This window comes from Rhagoletis pomonella, unplaced genomic scaffold (assembly GCF_013731165.1).
Source record: "Rhagoletis pomonella isolate Grant_MI unplaced genomic scaffold, Rhpom_1.0 Rhpom_scaffold_00009, whole genome shotgun sequence".
NCBI lineage: Eukaryota > Metazoa > Arthropoda > Insecta > Diptera > Tephritidae > Rhagoletis > Rhagoletis pomonella.
Window position 1 is genome coordinate 33,638,823 of NW_023458563.1, and position 15,620 is coordinate 33,654,442.

The 15,620-nt window shown below is 37.6% G+C and overlaps 1 protein-coding gene across 1 annotated transcript in view; it reads right to left on the reverse strand.

The window, feature by feature from the left end:
- Positions 1 to 2,898: 2,898 nt before the first annotated feature.
- The window catches only part of LOC118745738 (eukaryotic translation initiation factor 4 gamma 3), a gene marked incomplete at its 5' end in the record, with an annotated part of 129,362 nt that continues 116,640 nt past the window's right edge, over positions 2,899 to 15,620 (reverse strand). The window contains 10 exon segments of the mRNA XM_036479376.1: positions 2,899 to 3,563; positions 3,631 to 3,732; positions 3,789 to 4,011; positions 4,076 to 4,222; positions 7,087 to 7,310; positions 7,371 to 7,845; positions 7,898 to 8,064; positions 8,124 to 8,361; positions 8,429 to 9,702; positions 10,617 to 12,194. Coding sequence (XP_036335269.1) covers positions 3,490 to 3,563; positions 3,631 to 3,732; positions 3,789 to 4,011; positions 4,076 to 4,222; positions 7,087 to 7,310; positions 7,371 to 7,845; positions 7,898 to 8,064; positions 8,124 to 8,361; positions 8,429 to 9,702; positions 10,617 to 12,194 — 4,502 coding nt within the window. The 3' untranslated portion in view covers positions 2,899 to 3,489.

Consider the following 15,620-nt stretch of genomic DNA (forward strand, 5'->3'; position numbering starts at 1 on the left):
TCAAATCTTCCACTCTGTAGTAAATGCAAATGTTGTGGAGAGCTCACACAACGTTTAAAATTTCACTGACTTTAAGCGATGAGTAATACAGTTCAAGATGAATTCCTTATGACTCTTCACTCATCTGAAAAAGATCAAACATGTCCCTAAATCTCCGCCTTTCCACTTCCGCATCAGCAATCTGGGACTCGTTCTTCTCTTCAAGCAATAACGCCGCGGCTATGGATTTCATTCTTATAATTAGGTATCCACTTAAATTTTTTTTAATTACAGTGATGCTAGGTATATTTTCTTCTTCTTCTTGATTGGCGCTGTAACCGCCTAAGCGATTTTGGCCGAGTCCAAAACAGCACGCCAGTCATTTCTCTTCTGTGCTAACTGACGCCAATTGAGAATACCATGTGAAGCCAAGTCCTTCTCCACCTGGTCTTTCCAACGCAGAGGAGGCCTTCCTCTTCCTCTGTTACCAGCATCGCGGCCCGCGTTGAATATTTTCAGAGCAGGAGCGTTTCTGTCCATCCGAACGACATGGCCAAGCCAGCGGAGCCGCTGAATTTTAATTCGCTGCACTATGTCTATATCGTTGTAAAGCTCATACAGCTCATCGTTAAATCGTCTGCGATATTCACCATCACCAACGCGTAAAGGTCCGTAAATCTTTCGCAGAATCTTTCTCTCGAAAACTCCAAGAGCCGCCTCATCAGATGCTTTCATTGTCCATGCGTATGCTCTGACTGTTTGTGTGATGACAGGAGATACTTCGTTTTGTCCTCGTTCACCACCAGACCCATTCGCTTTGCTTCTCTATCCAATCCCGAGAAGGCAGAACAGACGTAGCCCTTGTTTTTACCGATAATATCGATGTCGTCGGCATACGCCAGCAATTGTACGCTCTTATAAAGTATTGTGCCTGAGCGGTTCAGTTCTGCGGCTCTTATTATCTTCTCCAACATAAGATTAAAGAAATCACACGAAAGGGAGTCCCCTTGTCTGAAACCTCGTTTGGTATCAAACGGCTCGGAGAGGTCCTTCCCTATTCTGACGGAGCTGGTGGTATTGCTCAACGTCATTTTACACAGCCGTATTAGTTTCGCGGGGATACCAAATTCAGACATCGCGGCATAAAGGCCACTTCTCTTCGTGCTGTCGAAAGCGGCTTTGAAATCGACAAATAGATGGTGTGTGTCGATCCTATTCTCGCGGATCTTTTCCAAGATTTGGCGTATTGTGAATACCTGATCTATGGTGTATTTTCCAGGCCTAAAGCCACACTGATACGGTCCAATCAGCTCGTTGACGGTGGGCTTCAGTCTTTCGCACAATACGCTCGATAAGACCTTGTAACCTATGCTTAGAAGGCTAATTCCGCGGTAGTTGGCGCGTATGGCGGGGTCGCCTTTCTTGTGGATTGGGCAGAGCACACTTAAATTCCAGTCGTCGGGCATGCGTTCATCTGACCATATTCTGCATACGAGCTGATGCATGCACCTCATCAGCTCCTCGCCGCCGTACTTGAATAGCTCGGCTGGCAGGCCGTCAGCTCCAGCAGCTTTATTGTTTTTCAGCCGCGTAATCGCTATACGTACCTCGTCATAGTCAGGCGGTGGGACAGCTACTCCATCATCATCGACTGGGGACTCGGGTCCGTCTTCCTCACTACTTTCAGGTATATTAGTTATTGTAAAATATTTACAAACTTTAACTTCATATGCTGCTATAGTTTGGTGGCAAATATTTCTTTGTTTTGTTTCGATTTCACACAGTCCTAGGCAAACAGCTGATTAGGAAAGATGTTTTCTCTCTTCCTCTTCTTCTTTCGTTTCGATCGTAACGCAGAATACCTTAGTTCGATTCCAGCGGAGCGGAATACGGGAACGTAATCGAAATGCAGAATCGTTTAAAAAGGAGAGAAGTGCATGAACGGGACCTCAATCAGGCGAGATTTAAAATATAATTCCAATCCTCTACAGCTACCGCCTGCAATGTAAGCAAAGTTAATGCTTTCCAGAATTCCAAAAGAAGCTGATGTATAATTGATTAATGTACAGAGCAACGACTTCGTTCAACTTCAGTACCTCCCCTCCTAAAAGCTTGCGCATCTCTTCGATTTTTCCAGAAACAAGTCTCACAGCAATCGCTTCAATTCGGGAGTTAGTAGTTTTAAAAGAGGTGCTTCAGTTGATACGAGGAAAAAATTTGCAATCAGTGTTCACTTTCGTTTCACCAAAAACACGTATACCACGAGAACTAAAATTTCAAAGTGTTGTTTTGTTGTTACGATGCTCTGTACAAGCAAAATACGGCTGTCTTCCAAAACGTATCGATACAATGTCTGGAAACTGTTATACTGCGGTATTCAAACTATTTGTATAGTTGCGACAGATTGCAACCATATACATTGCATATTTTAAATACTCAATATACCAATGAACAATTTTTATGAATTTTCCATTTTTCAATTTTCCACCAATGGTAACCAATAACAAACGAAGCATCAACTTTTCGATAAATTTTCGGATGTGTTTTGGAAAAGTATACATCGTCAACATTTTGTAGTTCGGCGTTATTCAACGTTATACTTTGTACGTATGCAAAGCAAGTGACGTTTTGGAAGTTAGCTTACATTGCCAAATGTTAATATCGTTTAAACTAAAATAATTCACATACTTCAAAAACCTTCACAGCAACCACACTGTATACAGCAACTGCAGTTGTCAGTTGAGAGTTGCCTGTTGCCATCTGCAGTATCGTTTCGGCAACGCAACTGAAGTTCGGTTTCTATCGATAATCAACCCATAAAGAAGTTTAAAAATAAAATATAATCTTTTGACTCTAGACACCCTTTAATTATAATTAAAGTGCGTCGTTCCACCCGGCCATAAAAAGTTGAAACACATGTTTGATTTTTTGTTGTCGTTTTTTTCTCGTTTTAGTTCATGTATAGCTTTAAAAACTTGTGTACAATAAGCTTAATTATTAATATTTTACATACTTCAATCTCTCAGAGATGCAGTAATGAACGCTAGTGGTAGATCTGAACGGTGTTAGTTACATACACGATTTTGCGAAAAGTATCGGTTTTCATACCTCATATTAATATAGTTTTCTGATAAATTTTTTTTGTTTCTTACACTTATGTTTTCTTTATAGTTAAATTTTTCCACAAATTCAAAACGATTCCGAAAATAAAGAAATTCCCTAATATTTTTATAAGATTAGCTTAAAACTACACTATATGCATTTTTATACCAATTTTCCTTTTCTTGATGATTTATTTCATATATTCACTCGAACTTTCTTAAATATTCCTTAATGTAAAAAAAAATATATATTATTTTAGGCTTGCACTATTATTATACTGCTTTATATATTTTTATATGCGATAGATTTACAGTAATATTTATAAGACGTCTCTAATTGCATTCACTTTAAACATACATTATTTATTTAGTCTTTACCTAAAGGCATGTGTTGTTGATTAAAGTTCCGTTAGATATTCTCGTCGCTAGTCTCGCTGCTAAGTACATGATTGAAAAACGGATTGAGTCCTTTCACAGCAACACCTGAAATACATTTAAAAATAAAATTCAAAAGGATGTGGGAAACGAAAAAAATTAAAATATTTGCAACCTTTGCCGGCTGATTGATCTTTTGAGTCCCGCCATTTAATAAAGGAATCTTGTGGTATTACATCAGCATCGTATAGTTCTCCAAACAGATCACTCAGCAAACCTATTTATAGCGAATTTTTAAATGAAAAGCAATATAACAAAACTAAAGCTGGTTACCTCTCGGATGTTCTAACCGTGCTACCAATAGCTGCATTGAATATAAGCATTCCAATTCGAATTCCTCTTTGGAATCAATATACCGATGTAAAACAGGTATGCAAATTTTTCGAAAACAATCGGCTTCCAATTTATAGCTATTTTCTTTGTATGAAATCGCGAAATCACACAGTTTAGTTGCTAGGGTTCTGATAAAGTGCTTATCACTATCCACAACGTTTCCCTGATTATGGGAAGGAAATTATATTGGTATCACTGTAAGGCAACCAAAACACGAATTTACTTACATTTATGTAATCTATTATACAATCTGCCGTTGCTTCCTCTTTTAACAATTGCTCTACATTCTCCGAAACTCTGTTTATATTATCTTCTTTGGGCTCATTAATAACGATTGTAGGTTGTATTGTTTCGTTCTCAATATATTCAAATTTCTATAGGACAATGGAAAAAAAATTGTTAATGTTTAGCTTATAAATAGTCATGTGAAAAATATTAAAGGCACGGAATTTTCCGAAACCGCTCAACCGATTTCAATAAAATTTTTTGGTAAAAGCTTAAAAGATAGGATAGTTCTGAACCCGAGAAAAAATTTTTTTTCGTGGAAATTATTTCTATGCTTCTCACAGCGTACTTATCTTAATATATAAAAATCCCGTTTCACTGTGCTCGTTTACGCTAATCTCTAAAACCGCTTAACCGATTTCAATTGAATGTTGTGGGTGTGTATTGTTGGTTCCAACTTAAAAGATAGGATAGTTTTGAACCCGAGAAAAGTATTTTTTATGTTTGCTGGTTTGGAGCTGCTTCGGCCGATAGAGTTAAAAGCGGAGCGCTTCAACGCTCTCGCGTCTTCATCAGGGAGCCTTTATTAAAACATAACCACAAATAAACAATAAACATGATTAGCAACTAATATTCGCTGATAGAAAACAATAAACCTAGTTAAAGACAAATAATTTACATTAATTCCGACTTTAAACTCACATTCACATAAATATTGTTAACAAACAGTTAATAAAACTGTATTCTACATAGACGAGACACGAGTTTCGTCTGCCTCGGGAGTCACGCACTACACTCGCACAACTTCGCTCCGGCTACTGCAGCAGGTTGAACTCCTACTTGAGTAGGTTGAATGAGGATGTGCCGAATGAGTGTCCGGCATGCGGAGAGACCCCAAATGACTCGAAACATCTCTTCGCATGCCAGGAAAACCCGACAACCCTAACGGCCTTGTCCCTGTGGACAAATCCCACAGAAGCTGCACGCTTCCTAGGGTTGCCGTTAGTGGAACTTGACGACAACGACTGAGATACCAACCGATCTGGGCGGGGTTGTTGTAGCCGCTACAACAACAACAACAAAAACTCTATTCTTATGCTCTTATTTATCTATACTATAATACAGCTGTAAATTGTTTGTCTGTTTAAACTCACTAATCTCCAGAACTACTAATTGGATTTTCAATTCAATTCAAGAGCATAGGATTCGAATTTTATAATATTGTGCAAAAATACTTAAATGGTGCTAAAGTTTATCGTGTGATCAATGTTTGTTAACAATATTTATGTGAATGTGAGTTTGAAGTCAGAATTAATGTAAATTATTCGTCGTTAACTAGGTTTATTGTTTTTGTATCAGCGAATATTAGTTGCTAATCATGTTTGTTGTTTATTTGTTTTTATGTTTTGAATAAAGACTCCCTGATAAATACGCGAGAGCGTTGAAACGCGTAGGAGGGAAAAAGGAAATTTTAATTTTCCGCTTTTAACTCTATCGGCCGAAGCAGCTCCGACCCAGCAAACATAACAAATAAGAATTTGGCCCAAATAATTATGAAAAATAATTATTTTCATCGAAATTTTTTCTATGCTTCTCGCAACATGCTTATTTCAATTGATAAAAAATCCCGTGTCCCTGGGTTCGTTTTCGCTAAAATCCGAAGCCGCTTAACCAATTTCAATGAAATTTTGTAGGTGTGTATTGTTGGTTCCAACTTAAAAGATAGGATAGCTTTGAACTCGATAAAAACTTGGTTTTTTCATCGAAACTTGTTCTATGCTTCTCGCAACGTGATTAAAAATCCCGTGTCGCAAGTTTCGTTTACGCAACCCACCGAAAGTACCCATAGTGTGGGAGTTTTCCAATGTTATTCGCGGCTACGCTTCATATGTATGTTTACATTGGTAAGAAGTAGGTAGTAAAGCAACAAAATAATGTAGTATGTAGTTATACATATAAACGCGCGCACATCAACAACAACCAAAATTTTACCATTTGGACGCAATCCAATGTTGTCCATTCCCCTGGCTATTTGTAAAAAACAACATAAACGATGCATGTAACCTGCCTATTTATCGGTGTGTAGCAGGACAACGTCTACCCGGGCCTCCTAGTTTTTTTTTTATAGGAAAAAATACAGCTCATTACCTAACAAAAATTACAACAAACTTTTTTACTAAGGTACTACTTATAGTAGTGAAATCGTTCCGGCATACCATGAAGCATTTATGCCGAACACATGTATATTACGATTCATAATCATGTTTTCGCCTAATCATAAAAGCTTCATGAATCGAAGCACCCAACATTTCCGAATCCTAATTTGTTTACTTTTTGTATTGGAAATAAAAATTATTTGTCTTTTCAATAGAAAGTAATTGAAAATTAATGATTTTGTGCTAAAACTCGTGCCAATTGTGTTAAACCGAAAACGTTTATGCAATATTTTATTGCAGAAATATTCGCGGAGTGTATCACTGAGAAAGAACGGCCAGAAAATGTGTTATGTGTGTGCCAACAGGGGTTATGCAGGACGCGCAAATGAAAAGCAATCAAGTCGTCATGCATTTGTTTCGGCATGACGAAATGATTACTCTACTATAATTAAGCGCGTAATGTGGGGAGTGCCTAAGAATTTTCAGAAAAATTCTAGGTACGCAGTTTCAGAGCTCATCACATGCTAGCTTATTATAGTTCAAGTTTCAAGTGGCCGAGAATTCGCGTTGACTTTTGATATTTTTTGCTGATGGTATTTTCTTCCATACAAAAAAAAAAAAATGTGACACATACTTTGCAGGCAAGGGCAAAGTTTGTTGGTTTTTTTTCTTCTAGTTTTTCTACAAAGTTTGAAATTTAGACTTATATGGTTTTGGTTAAAATGAGTTGCAAAATTATAAAACAATTAATTAACATTAAAAAAAAAAACACAAAAGAAAAATATTCAAATATGATCAAAATATCGTTACTATTATTTTTCAAATAACTGTATATGATACAACATTGAATAACTTACATTTATCTGAATAAAACTTTTGACTTCGTTCTCGTCCATGAAGTCTGTCCAGTTTATGTTTTTCTTTTTCCACATGGTACGCGTAAAACTAGGACCAATTTCACTTAAACAGTATTCTAAAGAAATCTTCAATAACTTCCTTCCAAAGCTCGGAGCGTTGTCTTCTTTCAGTTGCTTACTCCAAAGATCGTTGATTGTTATGTACCCTTTCTGAACCAACGGCCCTAAAATATATTATGTTTAATAATTAAATTTCTATAATTAAATTTCTAAAACTGCATTACCGGTAAATTCGATCATATATTTCCAGAGATCAGGAATGTCAAGTGCTAAATCACTGGCTATTTCGCAGAATTTGTTGTAGGCTAACAGAAAATGTTCACGAGTTATAAAATTGCTCTTAATTAAATAAACAACTATGTTGCCCAAATGACGTCTTTGCAATTTGCCAACTTGCCGCAAATGCAAAAAATCTGTCATAATATAGCACAAAAGTGCGCTACGTTGGCTTTCCCGAACTCGAAGCATACATGGTTCTATTGAATTCTTTAGAGTTTTTGAGTTCGAAGCTACTTCTAGCATCTCGGAAACTACCGACTTAATGATTCTGATATCACCAGTGCTTGATTCTTCAAAAACTGCAGTTGGCGGTTCTGTAGGCATCCCACTCATGCTATTGTCTCCTTGTTGGTTTGAAAGGGAGTATGTATCAATTCCGCGCTGAGAAAATAATGACGGCCCTGCCGCTGAAAGAGCAGCCTAAAAATATATATTTAATTTCATAAATTTCTTAAACAGTTTGTGGATATACCTTTGATGTCATTCTGTTCGATGATGGCAATTGTTGCTGAGTGTATTTGGAGTGACTTGCAGACTTTTGCATAGCAGATGTACCCATTGACGACCGTGATGGTTGGGGTCCCCGCGACGAGGAACTTTCTCGCGATGCTTGAGAAGAACCCGATCGTGGATGCATGCCTGTTAAAAGTTTCTTACATATAAATAGAATTTGGAAAAACAAATAACATTTTATTTACCATAACGGTCTCGCTCCATGGAACCTTTGTTGTAAGATCCTTTACTGCGCGGCCCACTTCGGTCTCTATCACGTTCACGATCCCTATCGTTACTTCTATTAGTATCACTGAGCGCAGATAGGGCTGCAAAGGAATTCGTAGGTGTAGATGTGGGCGTGGAAGATTGCCGTGAGCCATGGGACCAAATAAATTGAGAGACACCACCCATTTTCTTAGGTTCAAAGTTATTAGGGGTTGTCTATGAGAAAGAAATAAAGAGTTAATTAAACATTTCTTTGCAACTTAGATGCGTCAATGATACTAACCAATCCCTCCAATTTGTTCGTATCTAAGCAACGACTTCCCTTACTGGTTTGGACAATCCATGTGCTGTCGTCATTATTTGAGTTTGAATGGCCTCCGCTATTAGTGCCACTGTTTCCACCACCTTGCTGCCTCCTGAGGCTCCCGGTATCACCTCGCTGACTGTGACTACCTCCATAACCGGACCGTGAGTCGTTATATCGACCACCTCCTCCACGTTCATCTCGCTTTCCACCAGGGCCTAATGACGACGGACCATTGGAGCCTCCGCCACCCGAAACTGATCCAGCATAGTTGAAATATTGTGAGGACAGCTGTTCAGTTTTCATCTCTTTTTCAACCTGCCCCATTGTTTTTGGTGCTTCGTTGCGTTTCGATTGCCACTTGTCTCGGCGTAAGTCAATCACATCTTGAAGCATAAAACGCACACGTGAACTCACTTTCGCTCCTTCTTTGTCCGATTTAGATGCTATAGCTTGCATTCGAGCTATAGTTTTGTCCAACGAATAGCAACGAGAAGACTCTTTCGAGTTAATAGGTGTCATTTCAAATTTAGCACCGACCGTAGTTAGAAGTTTGCACATGCATTCAAGCTGGTCTTCCGAATTAGGATTTAGAAGTGCTTCAATGCATGAGTTAATAATTTTTCCGGTGAGCATGGAAATTTTAAAAAGTTCTCCAATAAAACGTACTGTTCCTCCCGAACGGCGACGGATTTTTCGTTCCTCTTCTTCCAACTGTGCTTCTAACTCAGCCTTTTCGGTAGGATCTATGCAGTTTGAAATTTTTTCAATAATTGGTTGCAACTTCTTTTCCTTTGCTTTGCTTTTTGTAACATTTTGTGTAAATTCACGTTCCGTTTTATCTAAAAGAGCAGCACGGAATTGAGCCAAATTAGTCTTTGTCCCGCTTTCCATGCGTTCATCTCGTGCTTTGACTTCTGTAATCAATCGATGGCACAAACGTGCATATGATACGGAAAAGTTTGGCTCATCTATTGCCTTTTCAAATACAAGAACCATTACGTCTTCCATTTTATCGGGTGTATCGATCTTAAGCTTAATAATTTCTTCAACCAAAGTATCAAATTTCTCAGGCGTTAGTTTGTTTAGTATACCACGCACACGACGTATAAGTTCATCTTTTTCTCGCTTCGCCCCAGCCTCGGGATCGGCTTCGGCCTCGCTTCCTTTAACAAGAACACTAGGACGCCAGGCGTTATCAGTTTCATTTAGTTTCACATCCTGATTTAGCGAGAGATTCACGCGAATCATTCCTATTTGAAAATAAATTTGTTAAATTTGTAACGAAGTGCTACGGCAGCATGATTCAATAATTAAAGGTTTGTTCACTAGTGACATTAGAGTTTTGACACTCCTTTAACTCCTTTATAAAAACTTTGCACACAGACATGACCCCACACACAGTTCCTTGCTAAGGGAGCCGATTTTGTCAAGATGGTGCGAGGCAATTTTATTCTTAGCAAACCTTTTATTATTGAATCATGCTACGGCAGAATATGATTAATGTATGTCGACGTTAATTTCTATGCAGCTTTGTTTCTTATATATATGTATAAAAAAATAGTAATATAATCATTTTAGAAATTTATGACCTTCATAGAGTAACTAGTCCAACCTCCTCGATGTACATAACCTCCTGGATGTACATATCGTAACCATCAAAGTCAAATTTTTATAGAAGCAAAAAACTTTTTAAACTAACATCGAAAGTACTTACAGAGCTGCCCAAAAGATGCCAAAAAATATCGTATTTTTTAATTTGTGTACATCAATTTTTGTATGAGAAAGCTAACAGAATTTGTAATAAACGCATTTTCGATATATAAGGTCTATTGAATTAATGTTTTAAATTTCTAAGCAAGTTGCCTAAATAACTGAGGAAGAGTACATTTGTATAGCAAACAAAAATTTATAAATAAAATTTAAGCCGTGTGTATATTATGCGTAAAAGTCAAGGCAATCGAGTATTTGAAACATATTTTGACATTACGCATGGCGCTTCTATAAACAAAATTATATCTTGCAAAATCATTACAATCAAAGTCCAGGATACTTTTAAGCAGAAACAAATCTTTTTGCTGCAATAGAAAAAGGTGCATAGGAACAATGAGCGTGACATTTTCTAATTTTGCTAGATTGAAATACCATGCAAATCCTATAGGTTTACCTTTCATGCTTCCTCGTGCATGGACACCTGACATTGATGCCTGCTTATTTCCATAGTTGCCGCCCCCATCCACGCCAGAAACACTTCCAGTTGCACCACGATTACTGCTCAACGAACCAACCATGGACTGCACACGTTTGGGACGGACAAAAGATGGCATCAAATTGGGGGTCGGTAATATAGCTACATTATTCACTTCAGGTTGCCTACGTGAAGCTTTCGCTTCTCTTAATTGTAAAAGTTGTTCTCTATGGTATTGTTTTTTTCCTGTCGGGTTGTTGGGTGACCACTGGCCCTCGTTGTAATTTATCAAAGATTGTTGCGCGATTGACTGATCGCCACCTTCTGAGGGACTTTTTTCATCAGCTTCAATTGGGTTCTTATCTCCATTTGAACTACTACGCGGAACGTCAGGACTACCATTATTTTCGCTATCGCTGTTTTCATTTTTAAGACTACTCGCGTCTATCTCCGACTCTGTGGTTTCAGTTGGCGACAATGTGGGCTTATTTACTATCGCTGTATCAGCCGTAACAACACTTGAATGTGTTGATTTACTGCATTTATTTGAAGATGCTTCTATTTCATTAGATGAGTGCTGTTCTTGATGGAGGGCACGGTCAGTCTCATCGTATTCTTTTTCTACCACCGCACTGCTTCTGGAATTTAAACTCGGCGGCTCCAGTAATTGTTCTTGTCCAGGATCGGTTTCATTGACCGAGGACTCACGACTACGGCCAGCATTTTTGTCCATTTGAACTATAACAGCTTCCTCTATCCAGTTATTCTGATTTTCGCCGGCTGACTTGGACGAGCTTTCGTCACCTTGGGCAATTGCAGCACCATTACACGAGGCCGGTTGAGCAGCGCCATTAGCATTTTGTTTTATGTCATCATTGAGAGGACCATGAGTAATATTTTGCTTAACCTCAGTAGCTATTATTTCGGTGAGCTGCATATTGTGCGTTTTTGAATCAGCCACTGGTATTTGTGTACTTGCTGAAGTCGTTGATATTTCAGTTGCTACCTCTCCAGCTGCATTCACAATGTTAAATGTCGCAGGTGGTTGTGATGCTGGATCATTACTAGATGGGAAGTCCTGTTGCTGCTGTAGTTGTACTGGGACAGTTGTCGGCGCCGTATTCAAATCATCGGTCCCACCAATACTATTTAATAAATTTTGGTTTTGAATAGCATCCGAAGCTACTGTCGACACAGAAACGCTAATCGGCGGGTTAATTGTGGTAGCCGCACTATAAATTTGCGGTTGTTGCCGTAGATTACCGTCCCCAGCGGCACATTCTTTGGATATGTTACTATTGAAGTCGTCTTTTATAACTATATTTGCATTTGCTGTTCTTTGCGCTTGTTGTTGCTTCGAATTTATTTGTGGCACTCGTTGGGATGGTTGGTGTGGTTGTTGCTGCTGGGATTGTTGTGAAACGGGCAGTTGCTGTTGAATACAGTCAGGGTTTTTAGCATGCACGCCTTCCTCTATAAGTTTGGTTGACTGAAGCAGGAGCTGATGCTGTTGTATAAGCTGTGGTTGCAAAGGTCTGTTATCACTTGGTTGAGTTCCTGCATTAAAAATTAATTTTTGATTACTGCTTTAAGAATATGTTTATTAAAACTTACTTTATTTTAAAATTATATTTCATAACTTTTCCAATAAATATGATCAAAATCAGTTATATGATAAACAGAGTTATCTAGATGAAGTGCTAAGTATGTAGAATAGATTGCAACGGTCGTCCATGAAGGATACACTTGGGCTCTGGACCATATATGATATCGAGTTGGGATTTGTACAAACCCCCCTCCCCTTAAAATCAGTTCGCACCTAGTATCAAAGTCGTTAAGTTTCTTATATCCATAGACCCGGGATCATCAAGTTCTTTGAAGTAGAATTTGTCTTTGCAAAATTTCGAATATGTGGCAACCTTATATATATATATATCCATCGGGTTTTCGGAAACGGCTCTAACGATTTTGATTAATTTTGAACACAGACAATGTTTTGGATTTTAAGGTTATCTGAATAGGCATTATCTCCGAGAAGACTAGTATAAGGTCGCCACCTATTCGAAATTAGTTACAAATTAATTAAAACATCATAATCTGGTTACCAAATGGAAGGTTTTGAAAGATCCCTAATTCAAAAATATTTTTAAAAGGGTTTCCACCTATTTTGAATCGCATGTTTATTTAATTTTTTGTTTAGAAAAAAAAAGGTAAACCAAAAGAAGGTTCTTAAACAATGCTTTCCCTTTATACAAAATGTTATCCCTTAGGATAATAGTGTAAGGTTTCCATTTATTTTCGATTCTACACAATTTATCTAAAACATCGCAATATGGATATCAAATGAAAGGTATTGTTGAGAACTTTGGTCAGAAAATAATTTCCATCAGGGTTACCACGCTTCTATGTTATACCAATTTTTATTTTATTAATATCAATCAGAATTTATTTTTATGTATAGCTAAACAGTACATATACGCTCAAGATATGTACTATTCATTCCAGCGTTAAGTTAGAAATTTACTTAAGAGATATCGAAATCCAATTTTTTTATTTTTTTATTCCGAAATATTTTTTTAAAGCTATCCAAATCTTGAAAACTTCAAAATTTATATGCACTCCGGGCAAAGTTCGGTCAACCTGGTACTTGAGCATTATCCTACTAAATTTTGATAACTATTATATTTAAATAAAGCGAAACTAACATGTAAAAAATACCCTTTGAAATCTTCATTAGTGATGTGATGAGTCCATACTTTTAAGTATTGATCAATACTCGGTACCGGTTTGCAAATTATCCAATACTTTCGATACTCGGTACCGATATGTTGAAATTTCTAATAAAGAGCTAATAACAGCCACAAATGTGGAATAAAACCAGTTAAGGGGAGCTTCGCTTATACAAATCCGAATGTAGTCAATAGTAGAGCCTTTAATCGTAAATGAAATAGTAAATGTATGTATATACATTTTCCGCATATGTTTTACGACAATTATGCAATAAAAACCGGAATGGGGACATCTCTAAAGCTTCTTACAGCGGTGCACCCAAATTCCATGTTCTCTTGTTCCAAAAATATACCCAACCAAAATTTTGAAGTACACTTTGGCTTGGAACTGACGTCGGCACAATGCAAATCGTAAAAAATGCTCTTTGAAGAGGGAACTACCATAGGTATTACGAATTAACGTCTAATGATGTTGTCACAGCAATCATTGCAGTTGGTAAGACTGTTGCAATAAGACCAAGAAGTCAACGAGAGTTTTGTTTGTGACGGTTGTGTTCGCCGCACGCGTTATGCTCTCTTAAATCCACATTGTTCATCTTTTAAGAAAAGCATCGTCTTATTTGTACTTTTTGTTTTATTAAATAAACTAGTAATATAGCAACGGAATATTTTTTTTCCAAACTTTAAATAAATATTAGGACGTAGGTTTAATGTGTTGAATCTGTATCGGATACCGAAATTTTTTTTAATTATTGGGTACCAACAATTCCACACATCACATCACATCGCACATGATCTTCAAAAGTGTCACCACTCAAAATTACACGTTCGTCAGAAAATACGAAAAACTATTTCGTAGCACATGCTAATCATATGGGCAAGGGAGACTTTACCTTAGGTTTTTTCAACAAATTACAACAAAAATTAGCTTCGGCTTTTTACTTTAGAAAATCGAGCGCGATATTTTCCTGGAATTCAATGGAAATTTGCGCAACACGTAAAACTGATAAGTATCTGCCCATTACACGCGATTGTGTTCCTATTACTACAATTTTATAGAAGCACTAGACAGTAAAGTTAATTAAATACTATTTGCTATGATAACGCCAAGATTTTTTCGGGCAAATTTTTTTTTTATGTGAAGATTTTTGTCCTAGTTAGACATTTTAAGGATAATTGAGTTATATTTTTTAATGCTTCCATAGAAGATTTCTAATTTTAGCTCAAATATTTGTTAATTATGACAGAATAGTAATGGGAGGAAAAAACTGGATGGACAAAGCCTTTGGGTTGAACCTTGACTAAGGGCACCGTATGTGTAACGTGGCCAGTATTTTGTGTAACGTTAACAGTGCCCAAATTTTATGAGAAAAAAATTTCAAAAACTTAAAATTGAGAACAATGGAGCATGCAGATGTCCTCTAGAATTCATTGCAGATGACGTGCTGAAAAACTAGCAATATTTGTTCGACCAGTTCACACAAACTTCAAACTTTCTCACACCATCCTTTATTGAACTTTCAAATAGTGCAACGTAGCCAGTGCACATTCGAATGCCCTATAACTTTGGTACCAAAGGAATTATTTATTTAACCCTTTATTTTATGGAAACATTATTTGACCATTCCTTATCATATCACCTAAAAAGCCGAGCGGTTTTCTGTTATTTAATGGACAATTGATTAATATTGTAAAAAATGTGTACGAATGTAACATTGCCAAACAAATAATCGACCATATAAGCCAATTAAATAGAAATATACAAGACCGCCCATGACAGTTGGTTCTACGGACCGTATGAATCGGGTTTTACCCCACCAAGGGCTGTCGTTTCGGCCATCTTACCCTGTTTAGATTGGTTTAATCTCTTAATCATTGTTCGCCCCTGGAGCCACACCTCATAGCGGTTCTACTCCGAATCCTCTGCTCAGGGCTGGCATTGACCCCCGGACAAGAGACCTTTATCTGCTGTGTATGCCAGAGAAGACTCCACACGAAATATACTTCGGCTAGGAGCGGATAGTCACTGCTAAGGCTTTAGGTCACATAAGGAGTGGACCACACGGTTTGTGGGTCCTTGTTGCTTAAGCCAAACGGCAACTAATGCCGGTGACTCCAAACACCTAAATATTCTCCAAGGATCCAAGGAGCTCACCTGAGCAACATAACTCCAACTCCGCCATCCAAAACTCCCGTGTGAGCCCAGAATACAGCGTAACGTGACATCAGTTAGGTGCAATTCCTGCCTTGGCTG